The sequence below is a fragment of the Lampetra fluviatilis genome, chromosome 19 (genome assembly GCF_964198595.1).
Source record: "Lampetra fluviatilis chromosome 19, kcLamFluv1.1, whole genome shotgun sequence".
Taxonomy (NCBI): Eukaryota; Metazoa; Chordata; class Hyperoartia; order Petromyzontiformes; family Petromyzontidae; genus Lampetra; species Lampetra fluviatilis.
In genome coordinates, this window is record NC_136293.1 from 9,584,918 (window position 1) to 9,599,089 (window position 14,172).

A 14,172-nucleotide genomic window follows, 5' to 3' on the forward strand; every position below is an offset into this window, starting at 1 on the left:
TGTGGTGCGGAGTTGGACTGATGGCCTTAATCTAAGTTGTCTTGTGGTTGTTGTTGGTTGTTTGACTTGCATCCTACTGGGATTTTTGCACACAGCGTTGGTGTCGGTGATTTTTTTCTGCAATATTTTGCTGTCTTTTCTTGGATTTTCTGTTTGCACTCAGTCACATATTCACTTTAAGATGTTTTTTTGTTCATGTTTTGTTTTTTGTTTATTGCGGTTGCACCCGATTCAAGAGCCGAATGGCTCACAGGGCTATACCTAATACATGAACTTGAACTTGAACACGGAGCGTGTAAAAACACATCTGACTAGTTAGAATGGTTTCTCGCAATGAAGTTACGTTTGTAATGTCGTCTCCAATTCCATCCCGAGGGCCCCATCCAAGATGCCTCATAAAGGATATCATCATCTTGGGGCGTGATCGTGCAAAAGCCATCGTGTGCATTGGAGGCAAGGGTCGGTGGGTTACATAGATGTGTGAGATGGTACTGCCACAAGTGGATCTGGGAACCCATCTATGCGGACATTTGAGTGTTATCTCATACACAAGCAAAACACTCATTATGGGAATTGGACCAAATATTCCAAATTAGGACCATTTCTGGAAAAGGGTGTTGGGGCTCGGTGAAATAAATAATTATAAATGTATTATATATTGCTCCGTATTGCTCCCTTGACTATATATATATAAAAAAAACATTTGTGCTTTGTGTGTATGTTTAACAATATACATTTTGAACCCCTTTGTCTTCCCGCCACCACCAGGCTTGGCCAACCCCGCGGAACGCAATGGCCAAAAGGAGGTTTTACTTCTGCGGGAAAAAAGACGGTAGGGCGCTGTGCTGTTGATGTCAGCCTGCTTCACCGCCCACAGATAAACAGTAGCTCTGACACGTTTGGTATTGACACCGACACGGGGTGTCAACGATGAAGCGTCGCGAAGCAAACACGTCTGCTCGTATCTCACCACCGTCATCCTCAGCCGCGATCGACCCGTTCCTCCCACAATCCATTAATTGGAATTTGTCTAAACATCCCAATGCTGATGTAAAGGCGCAGCCCTGCAATTGCTGGTTCACGCCACTTCTGGCGGAAGGGCCTCCGCTGGACGGAGCTCTTCTACGCTGGTTTACACTTCTTGGAAGAGTTGAGATTACCCACATTTTACCCCACCACACCCGACCTCGCCAATGGGTTGTGCCCATTTTGTACCGCTGGGTGGACAGATGCGGGAGGGATTTACGAAACTTGTACCGTTGGTTTCAACTGCCGCACCGGGAGATTGAACGACACCCGCCGCCTCTGCTGACCGTTACGCCGCGGCAGCCATCTACCCTCGTCGCACGTACCACAACCCCCCCGCCCGCTTTGTGCACGCGTGTGCGTACGCTTGACCGCGCTTACTCGCGCGCGCGCGTGCAGGACGCTGTACCTGCAGTGCGGCGGCCGTGCCGACTTCGCGGGGTGGCACGCGGCCGTGCGGAGGGGAGCGGCGGGCCGCGGGGGGGCGCTCTCCACGCAGCAGCTCACGGACGCCGACGTCCCCGTCACGGTCGACACCTGCATCGCCTTCATCACGCAGCACGGTGAGCGCCCGGGGGAGGCCCAGCGCCGAGACAGGACCGGGCACACCTCGGCGGGGGGAGGGCGCCGGCTCGTTTTTACACCGCGGAAGTCGAGCCGGTGAACGGGGCGAGGGGCCGCCCGAGCGCCGACGTGGTCAACATCGCCACAAAGGCGGCCGGGCGCGGTGCCGTCCACCCGCCCCCTCCGTGTGCCGTGCCGTCACTTCGTAGGCGCCGCTCGCTTACGGCGCTTGCCCCAGCGACTCTGTCGAGGCTGCGCAGGCGGCGGATGCTTGTCTCCGCGCGTGCCCGTTGAGCGCCCGGAACCTGACCATGCGCGCGCGTCCGCTCGTGCTCTAGGCCTGGCGTGGGAGGGCGTGTACCGCAAGGCGGGCGTGGGCTCTCGCGTGTCGGCGCTGCTGGCGGCGTTCCGCGAGGACGCGCGGAGCGTCCAGCCGCGCGCCGGCGAGACGCAGCTGGATGACGTGGCGACGGTGCTGAGGCGCTTCCTGCGCGAGAGCGACGACGCCGTGGTGCCGTGCGCGGCGCGCTCGCGATGGGTGGACGCCGCCGGTACCCGCCTTGCCGTGATGCTCCACAAGCAGCTTCGTCTCTTTAAAAGTCGGGCTACTAACCCTGCACTAACCCTACCCCCTAACCCTGCACTAACCCTACCCCCTAACCCTGCACTAACACTACCCCCTACCACTGCACTAACACTACCCCCTACCACTGCACTAACACTACCCCCTAACCCTGCACTAACACTACCCCCTAACCCTGCACTAACCCTACCCCCTAACCCTACACTAACACGACTCCCTAACCCTGCACTAACACTACCCCCTAACCCTGCACTAACACTACCCCCTAATCCTGCACTAAACCTACCCCCTAACCCTGCACTAACACTACCCCCTAACCCTGCACTAACACGACTCCCTAACCCTGCACTTACCCTACCCCCTAACACTTACCTTATCCCCTAACACTGGACCAGCCCCACCGCTACCCCCTAACACCACGCTAACCCTCATGTTAACTACTAACGTCACATTGACCCTTCCCTGGAACACGATGCTCACATTAGTGTTGAGTCGCGCTGAGCAGCGATGCATCACCAAGCATCTCGAGAAAGAAAAAAATGTGTTTGTCGGAAATGAGGACATTAAACTGTCAATTTAATTTGACATTTAATTCGGTCAGCGATACGTTCTCGTCGACCTTTTTTGGCCGCAAGTATTGAAAGTTCTCCTGCCCTGGGAAACGTTTCTGCAAAAGCCCACCTCACCCGCGTGGCAAACCGACCAACTCCGATTATAACCGGGGCAACGCCACTTTTCAACCACGTGGAGTTGTCTTTCATCTTACCTCAACTTGGGGAATAGATCAGGACAACTTCGGTGCACTTGAGTTGCCTTTGTATTATAGGACTCAATTTCCACCGCCCCTCCCCCTCTTCCCCTGTAATGGAAAGCAAAAGTTGTGGGTGCGTCTGATATTTCGCTAGGTGTGCGTGTGTGCCTTTGTAACCACGTTGTGTGAACGTTGTTTCAACGTTATGAACGTAATTGATTCTCGGCACAAATTTGGGGTGCGGCTTACTTTCCGTAGCGGCTAATAATACAGAGAACACCGTAATAATTAACGCACGAACCGTTTAAGCATAGCTTTAAGAGTTCTTCTGCTCGTGCGTATGGCAATACGTTCAGCAGCCGAACGCCAATGTCGAGGTCTGATAGCCACGAGAGGGCTTCAGAAGAGAGTTCGTGGAGTTTTGATATTCCTGCGTTAAAGGAGCACAAATAACAGTGGTTTACTACGATGCGGTCCGCAGTTTGGGTTGCATGGCCACAGTCTCACTCCTGTGGCTCGTTATTCATTTTCCACAATTGAAGGCGTTCGTGCGCACATCGTGATTGGCACGTTCTGTTTACGTGACAAACCTTAGTCATTGGCTGTGTCGGGTGGTGGCAGTTTTAACGACACATTTATATTCACGCGATCTAACCCAAGAACCTCAACTACGCACATCGTAATTATTTGCGCTGGCTCGCGACGACCCTGACAATGTCTTTTCGCTACCCCAGGGAATACGGACCTTCAGACCAGAGTCGCCAAGTACGGCTCACTGCTGCAGGACTTGCCGAGCGTCAACCGTGCCACCCTCACTGCGCTCGTTGAACATCTGCACAGGTGGGTGGGGCCGCCGCCAGTGCGTTTGATCGTCGTTATCATCGTCATCGTCATTTTCATTGGTTACGCCGTCGGCGGCGGTGTGCAAGGATGTGCCACCAAAATTTACCAAACCACCATTCACCACCGCAACCATCAACCGCCGGCTACCCCCAGCACCATTGCGCTAAGATTGTCATTGCGCAATGTCACGGGAGCGATTGCGCAGTTGCAATCATCGTGATTGCCAGAACCACGTGGTCACATGCCCCCGTTGATTTTGGTGTCAACGTCAGCATTGCCATAATCAGACAGCCCTGGTGACGCCGGGACACAAAGGTTGGTGGGCAAAAACACAACTGAGTGAAAATTCAAGACTTGTGATGCTGCAACTTGGCCAGGAGACGGCAGGACACAATGTGGGTTCATGAACCCATCTGTGCGAACCTTTGTCCACTTGTGTGCATGGGTTTTCTCCTTTTAAACTGGTTACCTCCGACAAGCAGAACACTCTTCAAAAATAATGAATAAATATAAAATTATTGCATTTGTCATTAAGACTGAATTATTACGGAAAATCTATAGACTGATGATTCCGGCAATGGTCCGTAATTTGAGAAGTGACAATATGAGATGAATTTTGCCATGATGCCCACTTCTGACCACCACGTCGCCACCTACTGTAACAACCAGCTGTGCACAGTGGGCACCCGTGGACGCGCTATCCAGACTCAACTCTGCTTAGCGGCCGGGATCTCACGAAATACGGCGGGTGCATTCCGGCTGATTTAACCATTGGCATTTAGATGGGGATATTTCAAATGCTCGTAATTGGTAGCAATTTGGATTTTAACTCAGCATCTGAAATTCAGTCTCCTTCTGTACACGGCGCTTTCAAAACCGATGTTACGTGTGTGTGTGTGTGACGTTGATGCCACGTGGCCCCACAGCGTGCAACTCTACTCCGTCATCAACCACATGACGGCGCAGAACCTGGCCATCGTGTTCGCTCCGTCCATCTTCCACTCGGACGGTGACAGTTCGAGCGAGGCGGCGCTGCTCGAGGAGCTCATCACGAACTACGCGGCCGTCTTTGAGGTGCCCGCTCCCTCCCTCGCCCGCTCGCTCGCCCACCCTCTCACTCGCCCACTCCCCCACACTCTCACTCGCTCATCCACCCGCGTGCTCACCCACCCTCTCCCTCACTCACCCCCTCACTAGGATTTTTCGATGGGTCCTCCGTTTTTTCCCTCATTTTAAAAACATGCGTTTAGAGTATTTGGCTGCTATGAATTTCCACATGTCATTTGTGGCGAGGTCGCTTCTGAAAAGAGCAATATAGCTCAGTGGGCCTTACCTGGTAAAATAAAAAATAGTTTAAAGTTTAGTTTTTCGTTTCACGCTCGATCACATTCCCCACACGCGCAGAGTCTCCCTCCTGAAGCCCGTTTTGTGAAACAACGTTAATTGTAAATAAAATGCTGATGATGAAGTTGATGACGACGACGAGAATGAGCGTGTTGTTCTCCGCTGCCATCTCCGACTGAACAGGTGTCGCAGGAACAGCTGATGCAGAGGAAGAAGGAGACAGACTACATTGTCCACAAATTCAGCGGCACGGCCTTCAAGCAGGTGCGAGCCCACCCCTGTGCACTCAACCAGGCCCAAGCAGTGGGGAAAGCGGCCACAGGAATCCGCTGCTTCCATCGTACGGTGGGGTAGTTGACCAGAAATATTTAGAAGACTGTCTAAAAAGGAAATACATATGATAGGCAATGTTTCTTAATAGCTCATGAAGAAGCGCCATTGCTAGAAATTTCGCCTATAATATGTATTTTTCGTTTCAAGGCCACAATGTCATGGACGAAAGTGTGCTTGCGCACCACTGCCAATGCAGTGTCACCGGACAAGTGGTTTTGCAATGCTTAGATGTTCACGTCGAGGTTTGTGAGGAAGTGGACAGCTTCGCGAGTAGCCTGGTGAACATCTGAAACGCTGCCGGAGAACGATCGAAGTGGGCCAGTGGCGTGTCCTGCTTGTACGCACACGGTCCACGGTTTGAGGACGCTGACCGCATTTGCCCCTGCGGGTTGTTATCGATGTCCGTCGGTGTAAGAGGTTGCCGCGTCTGCCGTGCGATGTTCTGACGCTGTCTGAGACATACCGCGGCTGTCTGCGGGGTAAACTGAAACTGGGAAGTTCACAACCCGCGGGAGTAATGGTGCGTCACTCTCCCCACCACCCGCCCCCGACACTTCCCGTCACCGCCGTAAAACGTGATCGTCGACCCTCGACCCTGAAACGCTATCCCACGAATTTGGTTGCGGTCACGGTAACGTTTTGCCCAGATTGTTCGTGCGTTCTCACGTGTAAGTTTGGCATGGTTTTTTGTTGTTGTTTGGGGCTAATGTTTTGTCGCCGCAGCGATGGCAGCAGAGGTTTCACGCACTGCGCTATGTACCCGGTGGCCCGAGTCTGATTTCAGAGTGGTAACTAGCATCAGTGGTGAACTGTATCTCAACCGGTTCCTGGGTACTCCCCTTCACCAGCTGGCCTTGCGTAGCGAAGTATCGTCAAAAATGTTCACGTCTGACACGGCTTGAGAAGGCCTTCATACAGAAGTAGACTGGCAAAGGGCTGTAAATTATTATTAACTATACTCTTTGGTTCTTTCGGGAAAGTCACGTAGGAGAAAATAAAATAAAATAAAAATCACGACGTTTCGGGCGAAACACAAGCGTCCATCATCAGGTGGAAACAACCACAGCGACAAAACACATGTCAGCAATTGTTTTGTCGTTATTTAATTTATTTTTATTTTATTTTCACCTACGTGACTTTACCGAAAGAACCAAAGAGTATGGATCCTTGCAGTCACGAAAACTTCAAATCTAGTATTATTAGCTACATGAAATGTTCTGTTAAGGTCATTATCAACAGAAACCTGAGACGCGGGATCGCTAGCTTCCGACAGTACTGTTCCTCGGGGAGATGGAGGTATGATTAATTTCTCTTTTCTATGTTCGTGTTGCAGCAGGCTCCGGCAGGTGACATGATCATTGAGGTTTACTTCCAGAAGAAGGACACTGACTGCAACCTCGGTTTGAAGGTGAGATTCCAAGCGTCTGGGGGGAGCGATAAGCAGCGCGAGATCCGCATCTGTGTTTTCAACCGAGGTCAAATAAAATGGGAAAATAAGATCCGGAGTTACGTCGTGGATTAAAAAGCGACAGCGGTTAAAATATTTTTAAGAAGCTACTCAGTACAAACAGGTTCATGGATACACATGTGGTGGCCGACGATATGAATAGCGGTGACGAAACTTGGATGTTGTAAAATAAAAAAAATAAAAATTTCCAAAGTCCACTTGGATCACGTGGAGAACTGCATCTCCATGGTTTAGTGGATCGTGTGCTGCATCACATTAAATAGAACTGATTAAATGTCTTCCAAGTAATTGAAGATATCCCGCTGTTAGTGATGTGTTCCTAAATCGTTGATTCATCCAATTAACTGAGAGTCAAGGCTAGATGCTAAATTTCGGACGATTTGACGTATTTTTTTGTTTCTAATTGATTCAAAGGTACGAGGTCCCAGGAAGTGGTATTACAGTACTCTCATCGCATCACTGCCTTTGCCTTCTGCTCAAAAAGTGATGTCACGAGACATTGGGCGATGCCACTATTGTTAGCACGATGACAATTTAAATCACTGTACTTTGCAAGTGATAAAAAAATAAGAAAAAGATCCGAAAATGGTTCTTCAAAATCCAAAAAGTTTTTGTTTTTTATCCAAAACTCATCCCTACGCAATACATCTGCCAGCCGGCTCTACAAGATTGGCCATGGCGAACACTGAACCCATTGCCGCCTGTGTGCAGGTGTCGGCGTTCATGACGGCGGAGGAGCTGACGTGCGAGGTCCTGGAACGCCGGGGCATCTCCCCCGAGCAGGGGCCCTGGGATGTGTTCGAGGTGGTCAGCAACGGAGAGCTGGGTACCGCTCGCACGCACGCACGCACGCACCGTCGGGTGACCATCGCATCACCGTCACACAGCATCCCGCAAATACTCATATAGTGGTGGATCCAAGGAGGGATCCCATCGAACAAAGACGGTCGCCGCATCGCGCGCTTTCAGACGCGCTTCTGCGCCCGTCTGGAACACTCCTTCCGATATTAGGAAGCCACTGGAGTTATGCACTTTTAAATCTAGATTGAAAACTAATTTTTATTAGAACTGCTTTTTCGTGTTTAGTTTGTTGTCCTTCCCCCGCACCTCCAATTAGCACGGTTAGCTACGTACGGTGCGAAAGAAGTTCAACATACGTACATAATCCCCTCATCGAGACTACAAAAATATTTATTTAAGTGATATTTGCCAGAGAAAATACATTAAACAGGTTGTTGGTTTGGTGTTTTTTGATGTCAGGCCCGATCTAAAAATCTTGTGTTTGCGTGCGTGCGGTCACCGCTCGGCAGAGCGTCCTCTGCACTACCGGGAAAAGGTTCTGGACTTGGTGCTGCAGTGGTGCAACAGCCCGAACTTCCAGACCAACTACCTGCTTGTCAGGCCGCATCCCGCGCGCACGCACATGCAGCGGCACCTGGGTGAGACCGCCACACCACGTGACACCAGCACACGGCGTCACCGCAGGGCCACGCCGCACGGACACACCACACGATCGTCGCCACACGACCATACCACGTGGTCTCACCGTGGGCAGTGGCTGAACCCCGGATTCAAACCCAGTATCTCAGGAGTGTTGGCTCAGTGCCTCTGACACCGTCTGGAACGCTCTTCATTCCGATAATAGGAAGACACTGGAGCTATGCGTTTTTAAATCATCTAGATTGAAAACTTACTTCTTGAGAACTGCCTTCTTGTGTTAGGTTCGTTGTAACTTCCCCCGTACCTTTGATAAGCACGGTTGACTACGGGCGGGCCGAAGTAAGTTCAACATACATACTTAGACAATTCGGAACCACGAAATGGATGCCTGAGAAATGAAATATTTGGTATGGAGCTCATGGACTAAAAGGCACCCATGATGAGAAAACCAATCACTCACATATATTCACCATCTCAACACACGTACGTACTTATGACACAGTATGAGCCCGCAGAGTCTATAAACATGATTTTAAGTATGGATTGCCACTCAGTTCCAAATAATTCTCCCTACCTCCGTTGACTGACGTTTGTGTTGATTCTCGGTTGGGGTGGCGGCGGTGGCGGCGGTGACGATGGCGCCAACAGCGAACCGCAAGGTGGACACGTGGCACGGGCTCCTGCGGTTCCGCGAGGAGGGCGGCTGGATGAGCGACTTCCGGGTGTCTCGTTTCCAGGAGAAGTACTTCATGTTCATGGGGCACAAGCTGGTCATGTACAAGGACACGCGGGTACGCAGGCGCGCTCAAGCTCTCTACGGCGCGTAGCCGCCTATGCGCCGCGCGTGCCGTGCCCGCACACTTGGCCCCCCCAGGGGCACGTGGGAAAAGTCGGCCGGGTGCGTCTGTGTGTTCGCAAATGAACGCTGCGTCGTTTTGAGACTCTGACCGCATTACCCGTGTTCACTGCAGACCAATAAAGGGGAGAAGGAATGGAACATCAGCTCCTTGAAGATTTACCTGGGAATGAAGAAACGGCTAAAGCCTCCGACCGAGTGAGTTACAAACAGCATCATCATTATCAGCCGTGGCCTGTCCACTGCCGGCTGAAAGCCTCACCGAGATTTCACCGTCGCTCATGGTCTTGCGATGCAGCAATCTCACCAGTTGCTGCACATGAGCTGATGGTCATCCCTTCACCCCCACCTCCGATTAGCACGGTTGGCTACGAACGGTGCGAATGAAATTCAACAAATATACGTGCATTTAGAAGCGCTCTCTGGGCGCGTTCGCTCCTTTGAATGCCACTCGATCGTTAGTCTCGACCATCGGCCATCGTCCATTCGGGCCACGGCTTCACGACTCGCGATGTGTGTATGCGACATGACATTAGGTGTGTGTGTGCGTGTTTACATGCATGTCTGCTGAGGTGTTCGCTACTGTGCATTGCTTTCTTACCCTTGCTCTCTGTGTTTGTTTCAATAGGCATTGCTTCACGATTTTTCAAGGCAAGCAGCAATGGTACGACACGCAAAGCGCTCAGTACCGCCGACGCACGTCACACTTTAGGGGTTTTGCGTAAGATGCGATACGGATGAAGCATTACAAAATGGTCCCGTTTGGGCAAAGTTAATTCACCGCAGTCTATAACAATGAAAACAGAAGAGCTAAAGTAGCATCTTTGAGCAAAGTAAAACAGACGAAAGCACAAACGGGGTTCTGTAGCGGGACAATATTTCTCAGGATTAAATGCAGTGCAACAAAAAAGTAATGATGCGGAATTTTTGTTTTTTAAACATTGCCCTTCAAATGACAAGCGCATATATTATGTAGCAATGCCAAGGCCGGGTTGTTAACACACACGCACACAAAATCATCTTTCAGATATGGGGGAATTAAGCCAAGGGATAATGTATTTGGAGGAGAAGAGTCATAAGATTCGGTGAAGCTCAACATTGAATTAGACTCGCTGGGAGGGGCCTGCGTTGGTTGAGGGTTTCCACCTTTTATCTTTCATCTCTGTACCGAGTAGCGTGCAGAGACCTGCAGACAAGTTCTTTATTTTGCGATCTTTAGCGGCCCAAGGTAGGCAGACTCTGTGGTTGACTCAAGCCCACATGCATTACAGGGGTAGTGGCAATACAATTGAAGAATGTTAACGACAAAATAACCACGACAACCCCTGCCTGAAAGGGATGCATCGATGATTACTGATACGTAATCTCGCAATGCACGCACTTAATCGTGTGTGCACGAATCCGTTTTGGTTCAAACATTCCTATATAATGTACTTTGATTTCATTGTTTTATCTTAAACATCAACCATTGAATCACAAGGGGAGGTGGGGGGCACATTATTCCACGCCTACATGCCATGTAGTAACATCTCGCAAACCCCAGTGGGGCAATGCCTATTGCACCTCTACAATAGTGCATGGAGAGCCCGTTTGTCAATCCGCTGCTGGATGAGGGCCTCCCCATGCCATGCAGTCACTGAGGGTTATTTGACCATACCTCACCATGCCTCCTTAGGGCAGGTTGGTGAAGGTGGATTTTGGCTGCACTGCCCGCAACGCCTTCCTGCGCACATTGTATAGCCTGGTGGTGGCCCATCCGATCACTGTCAACGCTCAAACCTCCTTGGCCTCCGAGGTGTGATGGGATCAAGGCGCATTGCAGGTGTTTTGGTCTGTTTCATTTTTTTGTTTCTCTGCCGCCACCCACAGGTACCTGTGCTGTGATAAGGAGGCGGACATGCGCGAGCTGTACGCGAGCATCCTCCACCTGCAGGTGAGGTGTGCCGAGAGGATCGGGAGTTGCGTAGTTTATCAGTCGCAGGCACCAAAGGACGAGGTGATGCTCCTCATGAGATCTGATCTACGATTAGCGCGCTTGGCTACGTACGGTGCGAAAGAAGGTCAACGTACATATGTACGTATGGAATCTCGTTTGTGCAAAACAGGGGTGGGAAGACTTTTTCTTACCATGCTCAAGAAATAGGACTTTCACATACCCTTGGTTACGCTGATGAGCCAAATAATGATGATGGTGATATTATTGAAAACTACAGTGATGCGGTAGTGATAACAGTATTAATAATATACAGCCCTTGGTCAAATCTTTACATACCATGTCGGTCAAGACAGTTCTCTAACCATACTTCACCAGACTGATCAGTGCGGGTTCATGAAATTGGAGCTCAGCACATGTATCAGATGTATGTATGTTGAAATTCTTTCACACCGTACGTAGCCACCCGTGCTAATCGGAGGTGCGGGGGAAGGACAACAAACTAAACACAAAACTTTATTTATCGTCACCAATATTAGTCATGGCCGGGAACTGAACTCGGATCACTGGGTTTGCAGTGCAGTGCACTCACAATAATGACAATGGCGGTATATAAAACTATAATGACGACGATGATGATTATTGTGGTGGTGGTGGTCATGGCGGTGTTAATGATGTAGGCAGCACAGGTGGTGCATCAGCCAGTCGTCTCAGTCAGTCGACCCGTGGCACCTGGGTCTGCCCCGTGACATCCTGCCAGCAGGCGTTTGACACTTCACGTGGTAGCCTCAACGTGCACGTAGCCTGGCACAAGGGCCGTGGTGACGTCACCTCCACTTAGCGGCGAATGACGGTTGTTGTTGTTGTTGCTAATGACAATTTCCGACGATCTCACAGCACAACGGGGACGTGTGGCCCGTCGGGCGTTCGACGGAGGCGCAGAAATCGGCAGACGAGCGAGGGCAGTCCACCCTGCGGAGACTCGGGGGCCTCTCGCTCATCCCCCTCTGCGGCTCCGAGGCCGACATTCGCCGCAGCGTGGCACCCTTTTACGAGGACGGCTGAGAACCTCCCCGAAGAGTCGATAGCCGCAAAAACAAAGCAAAAAACTCTCCCTTCGCCCAAACAACTCGCTCAGCGGTTCCCTCTCCCACGCTCCGCGGCGCTGGCCAGCCGCCCGCGGTAGGAGGAACGTTCCAAACATTTTACGATTTGACCTGCGCGGCGAGACGAGACGCTGCCCACGAGCAAACTTGTGGTCGGAGAGAACCGGGTTTTTTCATTCGAAGGCAGCTTGCTGCCCTCTGCCGGAGCCAGCCGTTGGTGTCTCATCGGCAACCGTGAAGCCGAGCCGAGGACGACAGCGACAGGTCCCATCGCAAGCGGCGTGCCACGTGCGCGTACCTCTTCGCTGGTCCGCCACGCTCCGCCGCCGCGCGGACGGGCGCGGACGGGCGGACGGACGTTCAAACACTAAAAAGATCCCGCTCGTCCGTGGAGCAGCTTCCGCTAACCACGAGTGGCAACCACTGCAGTGTTAATAAGGCTTTAGGATGGATAAGCTGTGAAGGTGGAAGAATGCAGGCGGCTTCCTTCGTCCGCCTATTTTTTTTTATTTCCCGAACAACGTTTATTTAGAGCAGTCGATCTGCCGCCGTACGTTTCTCGGACCCACCGCATCCCGCGCCGTGAACGATGGCGGGGGTGGAAGGGGGTGCAGCGCGTGCGATGAACAATCGGGGGGAGCTCCACGTTGAAGTTGCAGCCACCGTGAGAATTCTTCGCAAGTTGTTCTCTTCCGAGGGAACGTCGCGAGTGGGACAAAACATTGCAGAGCAGTGACCCCAATGTTGTTGTGAGTGTTTAAAACGCAACCTGCCCACTGAAGTTGCTGTAAAATCGCTATGGGGGGGCGGGGGGGTGGTGAGAAACAAGTGTGGGGTTTTTGGAGAGGCTGTGTGTATGTGCAATCCTTGTTTGTGTGTGTTTTGTTTTTATAATGGGAAGCCTACAAAGAAAAGCAGTTCATGAAGGGAAAGAAATACCCACCCACATTAATGGGTGGAGTAGCGGCAAGCCCATCCCTTTGCAACAACAATGATTTGTATTCCATCGTCCGTGTAAGTAAAAAATATATTCGTCTAATATCTTTGCCTTTAATTTCCATGATTTCAATCGTGGAGTCCATTTATATGATGCGTAATGACGGCTTATTAACATTACAGTACAGTGTTATTATTGGCACTTTTCAATATGTTTTAAAGTGTATATAGTTAAAAATATATATTTATAGTTGTTTAATACTCTACTTTAAAAAAAAGAACCCCAAAAGTGCCTTAAGATTACTCTTGAAAGTTTTTTATTAAACCCTTGTAAAAATAAGCGGGGGCCTCTACCTGTCGTCCGGACGTGAGATGCGCCCAAGGTGCTTTTGTGAGCGTGGCCGTCTGCAAGGCAGCTCTACCACCAGAGCGTTCGCGTTTGAACAGTTTGTCGAATTTGGCCACGTGTAAGGAAACTGCACTGGAAACCCAAAAGTAATGCCACCAAAAGGGCCCCAACTTCGAGCATGTACAAGCTTAAAGGATTTATTTCTATTTAAAGCTTTCGTGACTGCAGGGATTCATCTTCTTGGTTCTTTCGGTAAAGTCACGTAGAAGGGAAATAGCGTCAGACGCTGTCTTCCCGACAGACCTGTTCTCCACCTGAGGACGGCTGCTTGCGTTGTGGCCGAAACGTCGTGAGAATTATTTTATTATGTTTTATTTTTATTATTTTATTATTTCCATCCTACGTGACTTTACCGAAAGAACCAAGAAGAGGATTCATTTCTTTTTGTATAACACGACGAGTCTCCATCCCGACCATAACGTCGACTTGTTTGGGTTATAGCAAGGGTTAAGCATTTTAAACACACGGCAGGATTCCATAGGAGTAGGATCCGTGACAGGTTTGGTAACGACACGTGGTCTGATTGGAATCTCCAAGTGCCATTCTGTTGCGTACCCATCGGTGTCCAAAATTTACGTTC

At 50.6% G+C, this 14,172-nt stretch overlaps 1 protein-coding gene across 8 annotated transcripts in view; it reads left to right on the forward strand.

Moving 5' to 3' along the window:
• The window catches only part of LOC144937633 (arf-GAP with Rho-GAP domain, ANK repeat and PH domain-containing protein 1-like), an 86,573-nt gene extending 73,394 nt beyond the window's left edge, over positions 1 to 13,179 (forward strand). For 6 of the 8 annotated variants that reach the window (XM_078864987.1, XM_078864993.1, XM_078864992.1 and 3 more), the window contains 14 exons: positions 769 to 832; positions 1,426 to 1,589; positions 1,929 to 2,189; positions 3,659 to 3,764; positions 4,694 to 4,841; positions 5,295 to 5,375; positions 6,778 to 6,852; positions 7,624 to 7,738; positions 8,223 to 8,351; positions 9,001 to 9,143; positions 9,324 to 9,406; positions 9,837 to 9,872; positions 11,078 to 11,141; positions 12,039 to 13,179. In XM_078864987.1, the coding sequence (XP_078721113.1) occupies positions 769 to 832; positions 1,426 to 1,589; positions 1,929 to 2,189; positions 3,659 to 3,764; positions 4,694 to 4,841; positions 5,295 to 5,375; positions 6,778 to 6,852; positions 7,624 to 7,738; positions 8,223 to 8,351; positions 9,001 to 9,143; positions 9,324 to 9,406; positions 9,837 to 9,872; positions 11,078 to 11,141; positions 12,039 to 12,206 (1,637 nt within the window). In that variant the 3' untranslated portion in view covers positions 12,207 to 13,179. The remainder of the gene's footprint in view (positions 1 to 768; positions 833 to 1,425; positions 1,590 to 1,928; positions 2,190 to 3,658; positions 3,765 to 4,693; positions 4,842 to 5,294; positions 5,376 to 6,777; positions 6,853 to 7,623; positions 7,739 to 8,222; positions 8,352 to 9,000; positions 9,144 to 9,323; positions 9,407 to 9,836; positions 9,873 to 11,077; positions 11,142 to 12,038) is intronic. The other 2 variants (XM_078864988.1, XM_078864989.1) reach the window with 2 other exon arrangements.
• Positions 13,180 to 14,172: the final 993 nt, after the last annotated feature.